Source organism: Leuresthes tenuis, unplaced genomic scaffold (assembly GCF_036924035.1).
Source record: "Leuresthes tenuis unplaced genomic scaffold, fLeuTen1.0.hap1 SCAF_4, whole genome shotgun sequence".
In the NCBI taxonomy this organism is placed as follows: domain Eukaryota; kingdom Metazoa; phylum Chordata; class Actinopteri; order Atheriniformes; family Atherinopsidae; genus Leuresthes; species Leuresthes tenuis.
In genome coordinates, this window is record NW_027325358.1 from 4,032,084 (window position 1) to 4,046,836 (window position 14,753).

At 41.2% G+C, this 14,753-nt stretch overlaps 2 protein-coding genes across 2 annotated transcripts; one reads left to right on the top strand and one right to left on the bottom strand.

Annotated features, from left to right (window-relative positions):
* Positions 1 to 3,634: 3,634 nt before the first annotated feature.
* Positions 3,635 to 8,452, top strand: cunh17orf67 (chromosome unknown C17orf67 homolog). Its single transcript, XM_072383732.1, has 4 exons — positions 3,635 to 3,732; positions 4,685 to 4,785; positions 7,520 to 7,647; positions 8,288 to 8,452. Exons 1-3 carry the CDS (start codon positions 3,678 to 3,680, stop codon positions 7,634 to 7,636), a joined length of 273 nt encoding a protein of 90 aa, XP_072239833.1. The 5' UTR covers positions 3,635 to 3,677; the 3' UTR covers positions 7,637 to 7,647; positions 8,288 to 8,452.
* A 957-nt stretch (positions 8,453 to 9,409) lies between these two features.
* On the bottom strand, positions 9,410 to 12,458 carry cbx8b (chromobox homolog 8b). Its single transcript, XM_072384151.1, has 5 exons — positions 12,291 to 12,458; positions 12,127 to 12,170; positions 11,856 to 11,921; positions 11,684 to 11,750; positions 9,410 to 10,908 (listed from the first exon to the last, which is right to left on the bottom strand). The coding sequence occupies exons 1-5, from the start codon at positions 12,456 to 12,458 to the stop codon at positions 10,090 to 10,092; spliced, it is 1,164 nt and encodes a 387-aa protein (XP_072240252.1). The 3' UTR covers positions 9,410 to 10,089.
* Positions 12,459 to 14,753: the final 2,295 nt, after the last annotated feature.

A 14,753-nucleotide genomic window follows, 5' to 3' on the forward strand; every position in this document is an offset into this window, starting at 1 on the left:
TCAGTGGATGAACCTGTGTTGTGTCTACACAGAACAGATAACTAAACATAGAAATACATTTTAAATTCTATCTTCAGGCACTCGATCGTTACAATTACAAACTCTGTTTTTGCCTTTTATGAACACACAGTTATCATCTCCCAGGTCATGTCTCTAACTTGGAATTTGCATTTAGAGTCGAAATAAATATTTTGCACATGAGCTTGAATGTACTGATCAATGCAATGAGGTTTAAGAGCCAGAAGCTGAAGTGCTGATTGCAGCTCAGATATTTCATCCAACTACTGGCCAGATATATAGTCATATATATAATATATAATCATATATATATAATGATTAAAAATCAAGAAAATGTATGTTATTAACAGCTGAGCACATGGGAAATGTTATAGAATCACTATGTAATTTGCATGTTTGCATATGCAAAGCAGTTAAAAATAGAGTTCTTGCAGAGCTTAATGAGCTTAATGAGCTGATGCTCCAGGATGAATAACAAGAAACATGGCCCCAACAATGGAAAAGATGATAAAAGTCAAGGTAATTCAACTCAGACTGCAGCAAAAGCTGCTGGTTGTCCCCAGTCAGCTGTGTTTCAAATATGGTGCAAACAAGAGGGGAAGGTTGTAAAAGGAAATCATACAGCTCAAAGAGTCAGGAGAGAAAACTCTGAAAAATGTCTGAAAATAGAAAATGTTCAACAGAATAAATAAATAACAAATGGGCGGAAACAGGAGTCATCCAGAAAAACCAAACATGAATCATCAGTAACACCTAAAGAGAAGAAAAGCAGGTCACAGTGGGCTGAAGGGAAGCAGCCGTGGAGGGTTGGATGGAGGTGAGATTCAGAGATGAATCACCAAGGAGACGATGCTGGAACTTTAGTTTGGTCCAATGAGACAGAAAGGGCTGGAGGAGATGGCAGCATTACCTCTACAGGAGATGTACAGCTGGACACTTTGCTCATTCCATCAGTCATCAGCTGAGCTAATTTCTCAGGGGGAAAATTCATCTTTCTACAGATCCACTCAATCACTCTTCAAATTTATGGTGGAAGCTGAGAAAAATGGTTCATGATGAGGCTCCATCCTGCAAATCTGATCCGTCAGCTGCTGTAAAAGAACGTTGGAGCCTGATTTATTAACAATATTATGTTTTTATTAGTGAAGTCCTCAAAGAATTGAAGCTGTCAGAAAAGACAGAGGAGCTGAAACTAAGTACTATCTGATTTTTTTTGGTTTTTGGTTCCATAATTTTGTTCTCTACTTAAATTTGAGAAAAGAAAGAAATAGACATTAAATTCCAGTTTTTTAGGTATTTTTCTTAAATGTTTAGCTGTTAAATTAAATAATTTTGTGTCGTATCTGTGACTTATTTTTTATTTATTAAAACTAAAGAGCTAAATGAGCATCCTCCAATAAGCTGATTCCACGTTATTTTCTGTTGTTGCCAAAAAACTTTCCCCATTTGGAACTTATTTTCTTTATCTAAAGTTGCTGCACGTGACTTTTTTTTATCACGAGTTGGACAAACACTCATTTTAATCTAATATATAAGACCCTCGGCAGATGAAATGGACCAACTCAAAAATGTATTTGAACACGGAAGTGAAACACAGGCTCCATCTCTGTTCATGAAAATCATCTCTGATTGGAGCTTGTGGCTGCAGGCAGCTGGTTATCAGGGCGCATGCGCTCTGCGCTGCATTGTCAGGTCAGCGCACGTTAGATAATCACATAGAGGGAACGAAGTGATTAATCAGAGTAACACTGCAGCTTAAGTCCACACGGCTCTGGAAACAAACAATTATAGAGAAAGTCACAACGTTATGCGGAAACGGAAAGAATGACGCACAGTGACGTCTTCCCTTGGACGTCACAGGCGGCGCTCCGCTGTCGTGTTGACATATAAATGAAACATAGCACAGATCCGCCTGGTGCTTGTGTTGAATTAAAAAACGGTTTGTTTTAAACACAAGGTCAAGTTGTTTGGTCTGTGGAGCTGCAAAGGTTGAACAAAGAGAAATGACGCCAGCTACGTGATGACGCAGATGTTTGTTTTTATGGAGAATAGCAAAAAATATGTTTTCATAAGATCATCTCCGGCCTCAGGAGTTCTGAATTGTTACTGCGTGGAATTAGAAGTGAAGTTAAACATATTCTGGCTTGAATTACCTTTAAATTAGACTCCAGATGTCATCAGAACTGTCGGCAGCGTGATAGTTTCCTCTGATTTGACCCTGAAGTTCACAGAAAGTTGGATGAAGGATGAATGCGTCTCTCTGACAGGAATGTTCCCCAAAAGGTTTGCTTTGGTTGTCAGATGGTTCAGATGGAAAGGTTGATGATTTCAGTCTCTCGGCTGTAATCATCAATGAGTGAACAGACAAACCTAGAGATGGGAAAACATTAGTTTACTGACAAAGTGAAGCAATAGGTGCACAGAAAAGGCCTGATGGCAGCTCAGTGTTTAGCTTTCAATGACTGACATTAAAATGCTGCTGGGAATAAATCATCTCCAGCCCTGGACACGCAGAAGCCACAAAGATGCTAACTGGTGGTATCTTTGCTCCAGGGCAGCTTCCACAGAGGCCAGCAGCGTACTTCAAAACGAGCCAGAAGGGTTCACAAACTTCCCCCGCGTTGCTTTAAAATGAAGTTTTTGGATTGAGTTATTATGGCCTTGTTTATATTCTGTCATTTTCATTGTCCTAACACTCGGGCGCGTTCACACCAGAGCTGTTCGGTCCGCTTTAAACGGACCAGAGTTGGTTTCCTCGGACTGTCCGCTGCGTTTGGGCGGGTGTGAAAGTTCATCCAAACTCCAAGCAAGCGAACCGATCCGCCTGAAACGTGCTTGCAAGTGAACCCTGGTGCAGTTTGCTTACAGTGGGAAATACATTTTGACCAGGACTCCTCAGAAGATTAGATGTTATATCTCACAGGGACCTTCCAGGCTAAATGAACAGGGAAAAACATCTAAAATAATAGTAATAATGAAGCTGATTTAATATAATTGGGCTGATTTAAAACCTAAAACTGATTATCTCTGTCAAATGTATTTTAGCATTCAGAAATATTAAAATACAACCAATTAGTTTAGGGATTGTTTTGCTACCTCCAACGTTTCCTGAATGCATCTCGTTAATCGAACCGCAGGAGAACCACAAGCCATCGTTAGATTAACACCCTGTGCTTGATGGGAAACACTCAGATTGATAAAGGCAGAGAGAAAACGGGCAGCCTGCAACAAAATGAGCTGCAGCCAGTTCTGTTACGTTCAGAACTGTTTGGGTGTTAGTTCTTTAGAAAAAACAAAGCGCTCACATCCTCCTCTGCTGAGAGGAGAGAGTCTGAGTGCTTGCATCGCCATCTAGTGGACAGACTCCTTCAAGCCTCCTCATTTAGCAGAAATCCTCAAATGCCCAGTGACTGTTACCAGATATTCCTCCACTGTGATTTTTCAGCTTCAGATCAGTTAATTGAATCAATATAAATGACTTTTTTGTGCACTGAAGCATGGCTGTTTGTTGTGATTTATTGGAAGCATCCCCTCTGTAACATGAGCCTTAAGGAGAAGGAGGAGGACGAGGAGGAGGAGGAGAATATCCCCTGCACCCCTTCTGGGCTCTGGTCAGGACCTCAGAGCAGTGAAGGCACGGGCAGGAAAAGGTGAAGAAGATGAAGAAGCTGGTGGTGTTTTTGCTCTGCCTCGTCCTGATGGCTGTTTCCACAGGTAGGAAACCCTCAGGGTGTCACAGAGGATGATGGGGTCACTAGAAAACATCCGTCTTGTGTGTTTCAGCAGGGACTGATGAGGTATCTTTACACAGTAAAGTCTAAATGATGTAATTTTGAGGAAACTCTTTATTTAGAATGGTTTTATTAGTTTTTGCATGTGTTTTTTTGTTTGTTGCTGCAACAACAGAAAGAAATCTGAGGTTAGTCTTTTGCATCTCTGCTTATTTAAAGGCATCTGAATTCTCAAGTGTTGTATTTTTGCCTGCTTTAAGACGTCACAAATCAACAGGATGCGTCAGAAATGAGAGTTTTGTGATAAGACAGCTGGAGAATCCCGTGTTTTTTGCCACGTTGCTGTGAGGGCCCTGCTGCAGCAGTTCTGGCCTTGTGTTGACAGAACTGGGTTCATTTTCACAGCAGAGGAAAACAGAGCCTCCCTGACTGCCTGCCGGAGTCACGTGCTGCACAGACTCGATTCCCCGGGGAGCGAGGAGGATGAATGGCCACTTTGTTACCTTCCTGGCCTCCTCATACAGAGCTGGGTTTACAGAGAGGGAGACCGCGGCTCCTCACTCTGCAGAGAGCAGCTCCCCCGGGGCCTGCATTGAGCAATAAACAGCATCACATGGACACTAACTAAACAGATCAGACCAGGCATGACTCACAGGCGGCAGGTAGCAGTGAGAGGTTTATTCATGGGTCTGAACACAGCTCTCAGTGAGAGGAATGCCAAGAAAACAGCTGTTACATTCATGGAAAAACAAACAAAAACAGACAAATCAGGCCGAGGTTAAACTCAGAGCAGACAGTCTATGCCTCTGAGTCTGAGAATAAATAAAAAACACACTGACTCACATCCACAAGAGAGCAGCGGAAAACAATCATCCCACTCCTTGCAGGACATTAAACATCTGCAGACAAACGGTTGTGTTTCTCTTCCTCCTCAGATGCCAACCCTGTCATCAAGGAGAGCTTCGCTAAGCAGCTGCTCCGCAGCAAGAGGCAGGAGCGGCCGATGAAGGCCGGCCACCCCGATGAGCCCATGAGGGTGAGCAAAGAACTGCATTAAAGATATTCAGTGACACTGCGAGATCATGTGATAAGTGTCCGATTTCACTCTCATCAGCTGTTTTAAATCAATGATTTCAAGTCCAATTCATCAGGGATGAAATAACAGTGAATGAAAGCTCGATAAGTAGGTTTAAAACCATTTAAATTGCCTTTATGACTCATGAAGTTGTATTAATAGATATAAATAGAGCTTTATGACATCCATCACTTGTTTAGGGAAGTCTCATGAAAAGTTTAAAATGTTTCACAATGATTCTTGTGGAAACTTATACAAAGTCTTTGATTAAACTTCAGTTTATTATATGTTTTATCAACATAATTATGTGTAGAAACTTCAAAATGTTTATTGCAGATCAACTGATGTGACATGAAAAAATAAAATAAGATTAAGGCAACAAATTTGAAGCTAAAAACAAGAAATAACAAACTGTTCTGTGCAGAAGTCTTGATCCGCCTCTAATTTCTGAATATTTTGCTTCCAAGCAGACAGATCGTCTTGTAATTGTTTAAGCAATAGTTCTTCAGGCTTTCTGAAGGTATTTAAAGTTGTTTCTTTGATACATTGGCTGCTTTTTCACTCATTTTCAGAGGAACGTGTTGTTTTTGCCACATCATTTGTTCCCATTTCTTTAGCTGCATCTATGAAAAACAGCAAAGAAAACACAGTTTGACAGACAGAAAATAGGATTTCTGCAGCAACAAGGTGATTCCCAAAGAGCTATTAGCTGAAAACTTACAAGCTTAGATTTAGAGAAAATATGCATTATCACAGACTAAAATGTTTTCTATCGATCATATGCTGGAAAATAGTATTCTTGGCTTGTTGAATTATTTGTTTATTAAGTCTTTTTGTTAGAAAAAATCTCCAAAATGCTCTTTTTTTACATTGAATATTATTTTACTTATATCCTATACAGTGTTTAGATTACATGGAAACAATAAGGCAATATGTTTTTATCTATATTTCACACAGAATCCTTTTTTTTTTTAGACTTTCTTGACTTTTTGACTAAGATGTAACGTAGATGTCGTATTCTTTATAGTTCGTTCCAAGCAGCCAGATTTTCTAATAATCTTTTAAAGTGGTCTTGAATAGTTCTCCAGGCTTTATGAAGCTTTTTCAAAGTTTTTCTTTGGATATTTTCTGCTTTTTCTCAAATTTTCTGTCCAGTCCTTCTGCCTGATCATTTTCAGTAGAATGTTTTTTGTTTCTTAATCCACTTAACCTCTGAATCATTCAAGCAGAAAAAATGCTCCGAACTCAAGGGATGAACCAGTGTTGTGTCGACACATAACAGACAACTTAGCAAAGAAGCCATTTTAAATTGGATCTTTAGGCACTTTGTCACAAAGACACATCATTTGTTCCCATTTCTTTAGCTGCATCTATGAAAAACAGCAAAGAAAACACAGTTTGACAGACAGAAAATAGGATTTCTGGAGCAACAAGGTGATTCCCAAAGAGCTATTAGCTGAAAACTTGGCATATCTCAGCATGGTGTGCAGTGTGTCCTGAAAACATTTGAGGAAACTGGACAAGTGGAGGACAAAAGAAGAAGTGTCAGGCCTAAAAAACTATCTGCAGCAGATGAACAGGATCTGAAAGTGATGTCCTTAAGAAAGAGGAAAAAATCCAGCTGTGACCTGACAGGACCTGAGAGATGCATCTGGACCTTCAGCTGATCCATCTACTGTTGGCCCAAGCCTCATCAGAAATGGTCTCCATGGAAGGGTGTCTGTCAAGAAGCCGTTCTTAAGGAAGGGAAACAGGGAGAAAAGGCTGAGCTGTGCCAAATGACACAAGAAGTGGAGTGAAAATCAGTGGCAACAGGTCTTATGGAGGGATGAATCCTCCCCAGAGCCCGGACCTCAACATTATTGAAGCAGTGTGGGATCATCTGACAGAGAACGGAACAAAAGGCAGCCCACATCCAAAGAAGAGCTTTGGGATGTCCTTCAAGAAGCCTGGAGAACTATTCCTGAAGACTCCTTAAAGAAATGACAGAAAGCTTGTCTCAGAGGGTTCAGGCTGTGTTGGAGAATAAAGGAGCTCAGACCAGAGATTCACTTTAAAGCAGCTCAGAACTGTTAAAACTCTGTTTTTGTCCTTATCTGCTGTGTTTCCACATGTTTAAATACATCGCTGCACCTATTTCCCTTTTTTCTGTAAAAATAAACATAAATGAGTCACGAGTCGAGACTTTTCACAGCTTTGTGAAGCCTGTGTTGAAGGACTCTCTGGAAGTAGAAATCTTGTGTCTTCGTCGGATTTCCCGAATAAACAAAAGGAAAAAAAACTAAATTGTACCTTTGCATAAATCTAAATGTTTTGTTTTTAATTAAAAGGCATTAGTTAGATCTGTAAAGTGTGTTTTTTGTAGGTGTTCATGTACAGTAGAGTGTGTCATTCCACATGTGATCTTACTCCTGTTTATGACCCACTGAGAGACATTAAAACATGAAACTCCACTCATGATGAAAGCAGTTTGGCTTTTCTGAGGAGGGTAAGATAGAAATTCTCCTCGTGTCCTTGTGTGAACTTGTTTTGTCTGCACTCATCTCTGTAATTTCACTTTCTACCCTGCAGGGTTTCAGCCTGACTCAGCGAATCTGCATCATCCAGCACCTGGTTTCTTTTTTGCAAATGCAGCTTTGCTCTCATTTGTCCTTTTTTTTCCAGCTTATTCAGTAACGCACACTTCTCTCTGCAGGAGCATCTGCTCCACATGCAGGCTCTGGATCAGAGGGCCCAGGAGACTAACATGGAGAACTGGCTGAATCCTCACTGCCCCCCACGCTGCGACAGGAACTATGGACACCCGGTCTGAGGAGGATGAAGGTGGCCATAAGTTTCCACTTTCACTTCCAACCCCAGATGTGAATGACATGTGAAGGCATCACTGTGTTCTGTGTCTCTGCTGCACAACACTTAGCTTTTATCTGTGAAGATTTCCTCAGCTACACGAGCATCTTTTCACTCATCTGCAGACAACTGACACATTTCCTGTCGTTTCAGAGCGAAAGTCTCTTTTGTTTTTTCCCCTTTTTTGTTTTTGTGATTTTTATCAACACTTTTTGGCACAACAGGAAACCCTGAAGCTCCGTGAGCAGTTACAGACTCACTGTTTTCTTGTTCAAATCATTTCTTTTTCGGTGGATATTTGCAGCTGAATGGAGTCAGTTTGGTTTAAAACCAACTCATCAGCTCTGTCTGATAAATGGAGGCTTTGTTCGCTCATAGGTTTCATTTTTACCATGAAAACAATGAGAATGAGTCATAAACAGGAGAAGCATGTTTGTATTCACCCGCAAAGATCTGCTCATTTAAATAAATAAAAAAACATGAAATTGAGTTCATTAGAGAGACTAATTCCGACTTATTTTAAATAATTTATTCAAGATAATAAAAACAAACCCACCTGGTCTTGTTTGCCATATTTGACAGCAGAATAATGTCATTTTTCTCTCTGTGTGTGCAGAAAATGACCCGAGGTGACCGACCATGGACCCAACAACATATAAAACCTTTTCTCTCCTTCTCTGTTTCATTTAATGTCCTCGTGTGTTATCTTTTAAAAGCTGGTAGTTTGCTGTTTTTAGTGGCTTTTGCATGAATTTTCTATGTTTTACTGAATGAAATTTGTTACAACCAAAATAAATAAATAAATCACGGCTAATATTGCGGAATTGATTTATTATTATTTTAATATTTTAATGAATATCTCTGATCAGAGGATTATAGTCCGTGCACACAATCATTTAACTTACGTCACTCATGGATAGTTTCTTTAAAAAAAAAAAGAAAAATATGAGTTTCTTTCGTATTTTAAAAAAATCTTATTTCTACCAAAAGGGTCAGTGTCCACTTATCTTATTTCTGTGCGTGACGCTCCTGTTTTGAGGTTAATTGAAGCCATTGTTGTCGCCTTCTTCTCCTTCTTCTTCTTCTTCATGGGTTGCTAAAAGCGCAGAGCCGTGGTGCACGCGGCGGTAAATGTGAACAAATGGGAAATATGCGCAAACCTTATTCACCTGAAAGCATATCGTAACGTGTGCTGAGTCAAAGCAGCCACAGTAAACTAACAGCATCGGTTCATCAGTTAAACGAATAAATACGTTCAAATGAATAAAAACGCTTCGTTTTCAGAAAAGAAACTGATTAAAAAGGCAGAATAAGCAGGTTGAAACGGGACCCGGTAGTTTGGGCCTTTAATGTAATGACAAATTAAATGCAAAAACATATCAAACCTAATAAGGCCATTTTAGAACAGGCGTCGCGTCAAAATCACGCAAAACTGCGGCCTTTTGTGGGCGAGAGCGCCATTTCTTAATTATTTTTACTCAAAACCCGCAAGGTCGTTAACATTCAGAGTGGAGAGCAGGAGGCCTTTAACGTGAGCAGAACGTGGTCTGTTTATCTCCAATAAGAGATAAGTTTAAATGAATTAAATCAAAGCAAAAAAAGCGTTTTTTCGAAAATCACTGAGCTTTAGCAGCTTTATTATTATTATATATTAGAAGCTGTTTGTAAAAGTAGCTGCAGTGATTCAGGGAGAGGCCTGGATCCTCCGGCTGAGGTAAAACCACACAATAAAACTAAAAAATGTGAAAACTGGTTTATTGAAAAGCATCTAAAAAGCAGTCAACTGTTACATCAAAGCTTTATGAACGTTTCTATGAAAATGTAAAATATAGAATGTTAATGGAAAAGTAGTTATATGCACCTTGGGAAAACTCTTCTGTCTGGATTTAATTTATCTTTTAGATTTAGAACATTACAAAACTTTGAGACGGTCTTTAAAGACAACACAAACATATATATTTTTAATACCTCTGAATTCAAAGTGCTTGAGTTCATTTTTTTAAATATTCGCCGCAACGAACTGAACAGAATCTGTCAGTCTAATCGGTTGAAATAACAAAAATATTCAGTCTTTTTAGCTTAGCTCGAGCTGGGGGGGGGGGAGAGAAGAGTGAAAACAACAATTCTAGTTTGTCATAATTGTGAAATAGTAGAATTTATGAGCTCTGTGCAGAAAGTCGGCTCCTGCTGCAAAAGGAAACATGCAACTCATGTCCACTGATGCATGATGGGAAATGGACTTCATTAGATTTGGTCAACACATTAAATAGATGCCCAACTTTATATATATACACATATGCACATAAAGTAATTTGCCTTTATACATTACGTACAAAAACTGCTTATTAATCACACTACATCTTATAAACTTCAGAGTAATTCTGACGCGGGTCGGAAAACAAAGCGCGGCGTAAAGAATCATCTTTTGTCTTTAAAGAAGCCCTTCGAGGTGCTGCTCTCTTTGATGGTGACGGTCAGGAAGTTGGAGGTCACGTCCGTCACCAGGACCTTTTCCACGTTGTTGAGGCAGGGCTTCCACGTCACCTCGTCCACGCTGTCGTCGAGCCGAGTCGGCGACGGCCTGTCCAAAAAGTACGGCTTTTCCATCTGTGGAAGAGCGGCCGGTCGGCTCAGGATGCTGCTCATGCTGGCGTGATGCTGGAAGTGCGCCGGCACCACGTAGCCGGAGCTGTCCTTAGTCCTGTGGCTGTCCAAGTCTGTCCTGTGTGGATGCAGGCTGCGGTCGGAGTAGAGCGGTCTGTAGGCGCTGCCGCGGCTCTGCGAGTGGTGATGGTGGTAGTGGTGGTGATGGTGGTGTTTGTGGTTCTCTGGATGTCTGTGGGCCAGCTTCACCAACCTCATCTCCTCATTGGCCTGGAGCTTGGCCAGTTTGTGAGGGCTCACCTGCTCCTCTGCTCGCCTCTTGTGGGGCTCGGAGACGGAAGGGCCGCAGGCGCCGTCCTTAAAGCGGGGCTTCGGCTTCGGGCCTCTCTTTTTGGGCACGTGGATGAGTCCGTCTGACCGAAGGTGTTCGCGGGCGCTCAGTTCAGGCGGCCGAACGCGTACGCTTTCCCCGCGGTTGACAGTGCTCGGTGGGAAGATGGTGGGAACGACGGCCCTCAGGCCCTCTCTGGCTCTGGGGGTGACAATCGGTTCTGGGGTCGGGTAGGTGATGTGCATCCCTCGGACCGCCTCGCTCCTGAAGTCGTAGGACTTGGATTTAACTTTAGCTTGGGCCTAAAAGACACAGGAGGGAAATATTCAATTAAAGAAGAACACAAAAAAGACGCTTTTCTATTACATTTTTTTACTTAATCTGCCCCATCAAGCGATAATGACTCAGTAGGCATGAAACTGAGTTAAATAATTGCAGATTTTTATCCTATTTTTCTACTGTAGGATGTTAAATGCCATAAAATCCCAAGTCTGAAACATCCCACTGCCATTAATGCATCTAACACTTTGCTAATGCGTTTATTAATAGGCTACAATATTGTCACCTCTGAGGCCAAAGTATTTTATAGGAGCGATTTTAATACAGCAGTAAAACAACAGCTCTATCAATAGAAATTGCGCATTTTTCTGGAGACGAGCTGTCCGATATTAAGCAATTTTAAAAGCTGGATAACTAGAAAAGCCGACTTAACCCACTACATTTACACAATAATATTTTTTTACTTTAATTTATTGATAGATGTCGTAATAAAATAACGATTTTACATGGAAATAAAATTATTCAAAGATGACAGCACGTCCTCATTTTGTAATGAGCGAGCTGAATACACACCCAGTAATGGGTGTGTCGTTTCTAATATGCATAACCAGCACCAACACGCAGACTTTTAGCGTTTAAAGGACTAAATACAGCCTGTAAATAAGCATTTAGGAAACCGTCCGATACTAATAACGTGTTGATGTTGGAGCTTTCAGGGCAAGTCTTGAATCTCGCTGCCAAATTATAGGAAACGAACATGACGTGATGCTAAAAAATAAGCGCTGCTGCCACTTTTACCTTGAGCAGAAATGTCTTGGGCTTTGGTCCTCTCTTTTTGGGCCCATAGAGCTCCCTTTCACGCTCCCTGAGAAAAACAAGACACCCATTTTGAAGTGTCACAGGAGCAAAGTGCACCGAGCACCGCACACTCTCTGGACGTGTCTCTGCCCGTGAAGGCCACACATCTTACCTCTGCTCAAAAGCAGCGAACAAGCGGGAGTCCAGAATATTCTCCTCCGGTTCCCAAGTGCTGTATCTGCGAGGCAAAACATGAAGTCAGACCGAGGAGGCGACCGCTGACAGGCGGTCTCTGCGCGGACCGCCGCGGCGCTAGCCCGCCAGCTAAAATCATCGTGCTCAGGTTTAATCCCGCTAGCTGTGGCGAGCTAACCTCAGCCACAACAGAGACACTGCAACCGCGGCGTGAAAATGTGTAAGAGTGACCGTGTAGCGGGACTTACTTGGGAGACCATCCCTTCCATTTCACAAGGTACTCAATCCGACCCTGCATGCCATCAGAAACAAACAGAAATGACTTCATTAGCTTACAGGGCAACGGTACAGTGGTGTTGCGTTGCATTCGGTACTCGTGAAAAAAAGAGAGCATGTTTCGCCTTACGCCTACCTTCCTAATCCTCCGTTTGATGATAGACTCGGCAGCGAACACCCTCTCCCCGACGGCAGACAGCTCCATGTTTACTCCAGTGCTACCTACCGTTAGCTTGCTGGGCGCTAGCACGGCAGATATTTTTTTCCCCTCAGTCCCAGCCACTCTGAATTCCCGACAGACCATAATACTCCCGAACAGAATGGACGTCAGCGCAATTTTTACAGCGTTGCTAAGGAACCGCAGTCGGTGGAACCTCGAGGAGAACGCCCATTGGCTCAGCCGTTGCTACGTGCTCGGGTTGCTAAGTGAGGGGAGGAGCGTTCGCATGGGTGAATTCTTTAGGAGGGGCGGGGAGGGAACGGTGGCTCTTTTACCCGCGAATAATGTCGCGTAAGTTATGTGATATGTACAAAAAATGCACGTGGTATCAATAGAGTGAGGGTCTAATGATGAGACAGTGTCGTCACGGAAATAGACAAACGTGGAACTCGTTACGATTCAGCTTGATTAATGAGGAAACTGTTGGCGATACGATCACATTTAAGCGCCGTATTTATCAGCTGATAGCGGAAATAATCAATAACAGACTGTAACTGTATTAGTTCCTTAAAAATTCATCCGCATTAGTGTGTCAGGAAGATAAATGTTCTTTTTCTGTGATGTAAAACAACAGGTTAGACCTGGAATTGTTCATATAATTTCGTATGACCGCCCTTTAACTTTTAAATCAAAGCTTTAGGCACATTTTAAATTGGTTATTTATTTGATATAAGTGCAGACACATGTCAGAATAGTCTGTTTTGAACGTTAACTGAGAGGACAACCTTAGAAATTCACCATCATTCCTGGTGAAATAGAGTCCGTTGGGGTTTTCTATCGATCTGTAGGATGTTTACTGACTTTAATCTATAAAATGTGTACAAAATATAAATGTCTTAATCATCCACACAGTTAGGAGAGAAAATGATTATAGAGAGACGCTCTGAGCCTGTCAACGACGTTTTTTATTGATCTATTTAAAAAAACAAACACGTTATCAGTTGTTTTATGTCGGTTAATTTTTACCCCTCCAGATAATAGGATAAGACAACCAAAATGGTTCGTAAATTGGGTGATAAATGACACGAACTTCTGTTGAAGTATTGTTTTTAACCCAAAGCCCAACGCAGGAGGAGAAAATTATTTCTAAAAAATGTTAAAAATATTAAAGAAAGACAGAGATTTTTTTTCTGTTTCTGCAATTAAACTTTTCAGGATATTTTAAGGCTATTTGTTTAACTTTTTATTCTTATTTTCATAATTAAATTGTGTTTTTACGAGTGAAAAGTCTCGGGAAACGGTCAGTTTAAGGCCCGAGGAAATAACAAAGGAAAATAGATTAATGTGAGCGGCAGAGAGCGATGTTAAGAGGCGGAAAAGGTAGATTGAAATAAATACGGAGGCCGTTAAGGTGTAATCAGCTGTGAGCTGTGACTCCCAAATCTGGGCCATTTGACCCGTTTTCTCATCGGAAGAAAAAGACCTTTAGTTTTTCAACGACATAATTGACCAATTTGACTTTTACAAATTAATTCTATGGTTTGATAGGAAGATTCAAATCCTCACGACCAATTATAGCCGAATGATTAGGCGTGATATAACCTTCCAAAGTAACCTTTAAGATGACCAGCGGTGTTTTTAATTTGATGCTGACGTGATGTCATGATGGCTGACTTGGACACACTTTCTGGGCTAATCATCTCGGTGTCAAACGGAAATAAATGTTATTTAGAGAGATGAGCCCAGAGCGGCTGAGAGATTAGATCCACCCACAGTAACTAAGAATAACTCCAAATAACCGACCACAAGCATAACTGGATGACATTTTGGACCAGATGCATCATGCAGTGAATGAATATTTCACCATCAGTCACGTTGGGTGTGCCATGACATCTAGTTTAAATATGTACCAACTTCAGATGAATAATTCGCCTCCAACTTCTCCAAAAATGAGGCAAATCCGCCTCCTCTGACCACCACAGACGGCCCCGCTCCTCCTCCAGGTCATCGGACTCGTTCATCAGCTAAAACTCAAACTGAGAAACATTCCGGCGGTTCGTGATCTCGCAGCAGAACCGAACTTCTTAAACATTTTGGGATTACACGGTCCATCGATTTAGGGAAACGACACGATTGGTCAAATGCACTGTCATTTCAAATAATTTCACAGCTGACCCACCAATCAGAGAGCTGACAGCGATCATTGTCTTCCTAGCAACACAAAGCTGATAATCTGATAGGATGAAAAACTTAATTATTTCAATAAAAACTCTAAATTTCAGCATAACTTCGTTTCTGTTGAAACGCGAGTTTATTTAATGTTTTTCTGTAGTTAATTTGCATGATGATGTTCCAGATGAGAGCTTTTTAACACGTTTTCAGAACATATCAGGCCCTCCCTGAGGGCCGAGGGGCCCCTGGCAGTTAAATCATGCATCA

Bases quoted from the DNA above. Each gene is read 5' to 3' on its own strand.
- cunh17orf67 (XM_072383732.1), top strand. From the start codon at position 3,678: ATGAAGAAGCTGGTGGTGTTTTTGCTCTGCCTCGTCCTGATGGCTGTT. The intron at 3,733-4,684 runs GTAGGAAACCCT...CTTCCTCCTCAG, and splicing joins CCTGATGGCTGTTTCCACAG to ATGCCAACCCTGTCATCAAG. The intron at 4,786-7,519 runs GTGAGCAAAGAA...TTCTCTCTGCAG, and splicing joins ACCCCGATGAGCCCATGAGG to GAGCATCTGCTCCACATGCA.
- cbx8b (XM_072384151.1), bottom strand. From the start codon at position 12,458: ATGGTCTGTCGGGAATTCAGAGTGGCTGGGACTGAGGGGAAAAAAATA. The intron at 11,751-11,855 runs GTAAGATGTGTG...TGTTTTTCTCAG, and splicing joins TTCGCTGCTTTTGAGCAGAG to GGAGCGTGAAAGGGAGCTCT. The intron at 10,909-11,683 runs GTAAAAGTGGCA...TGTGTCTTTTAG, and splicing joins CCAAGACATTTCTGCTCAAG to GCCCAAGCTAAAGTTAAATC.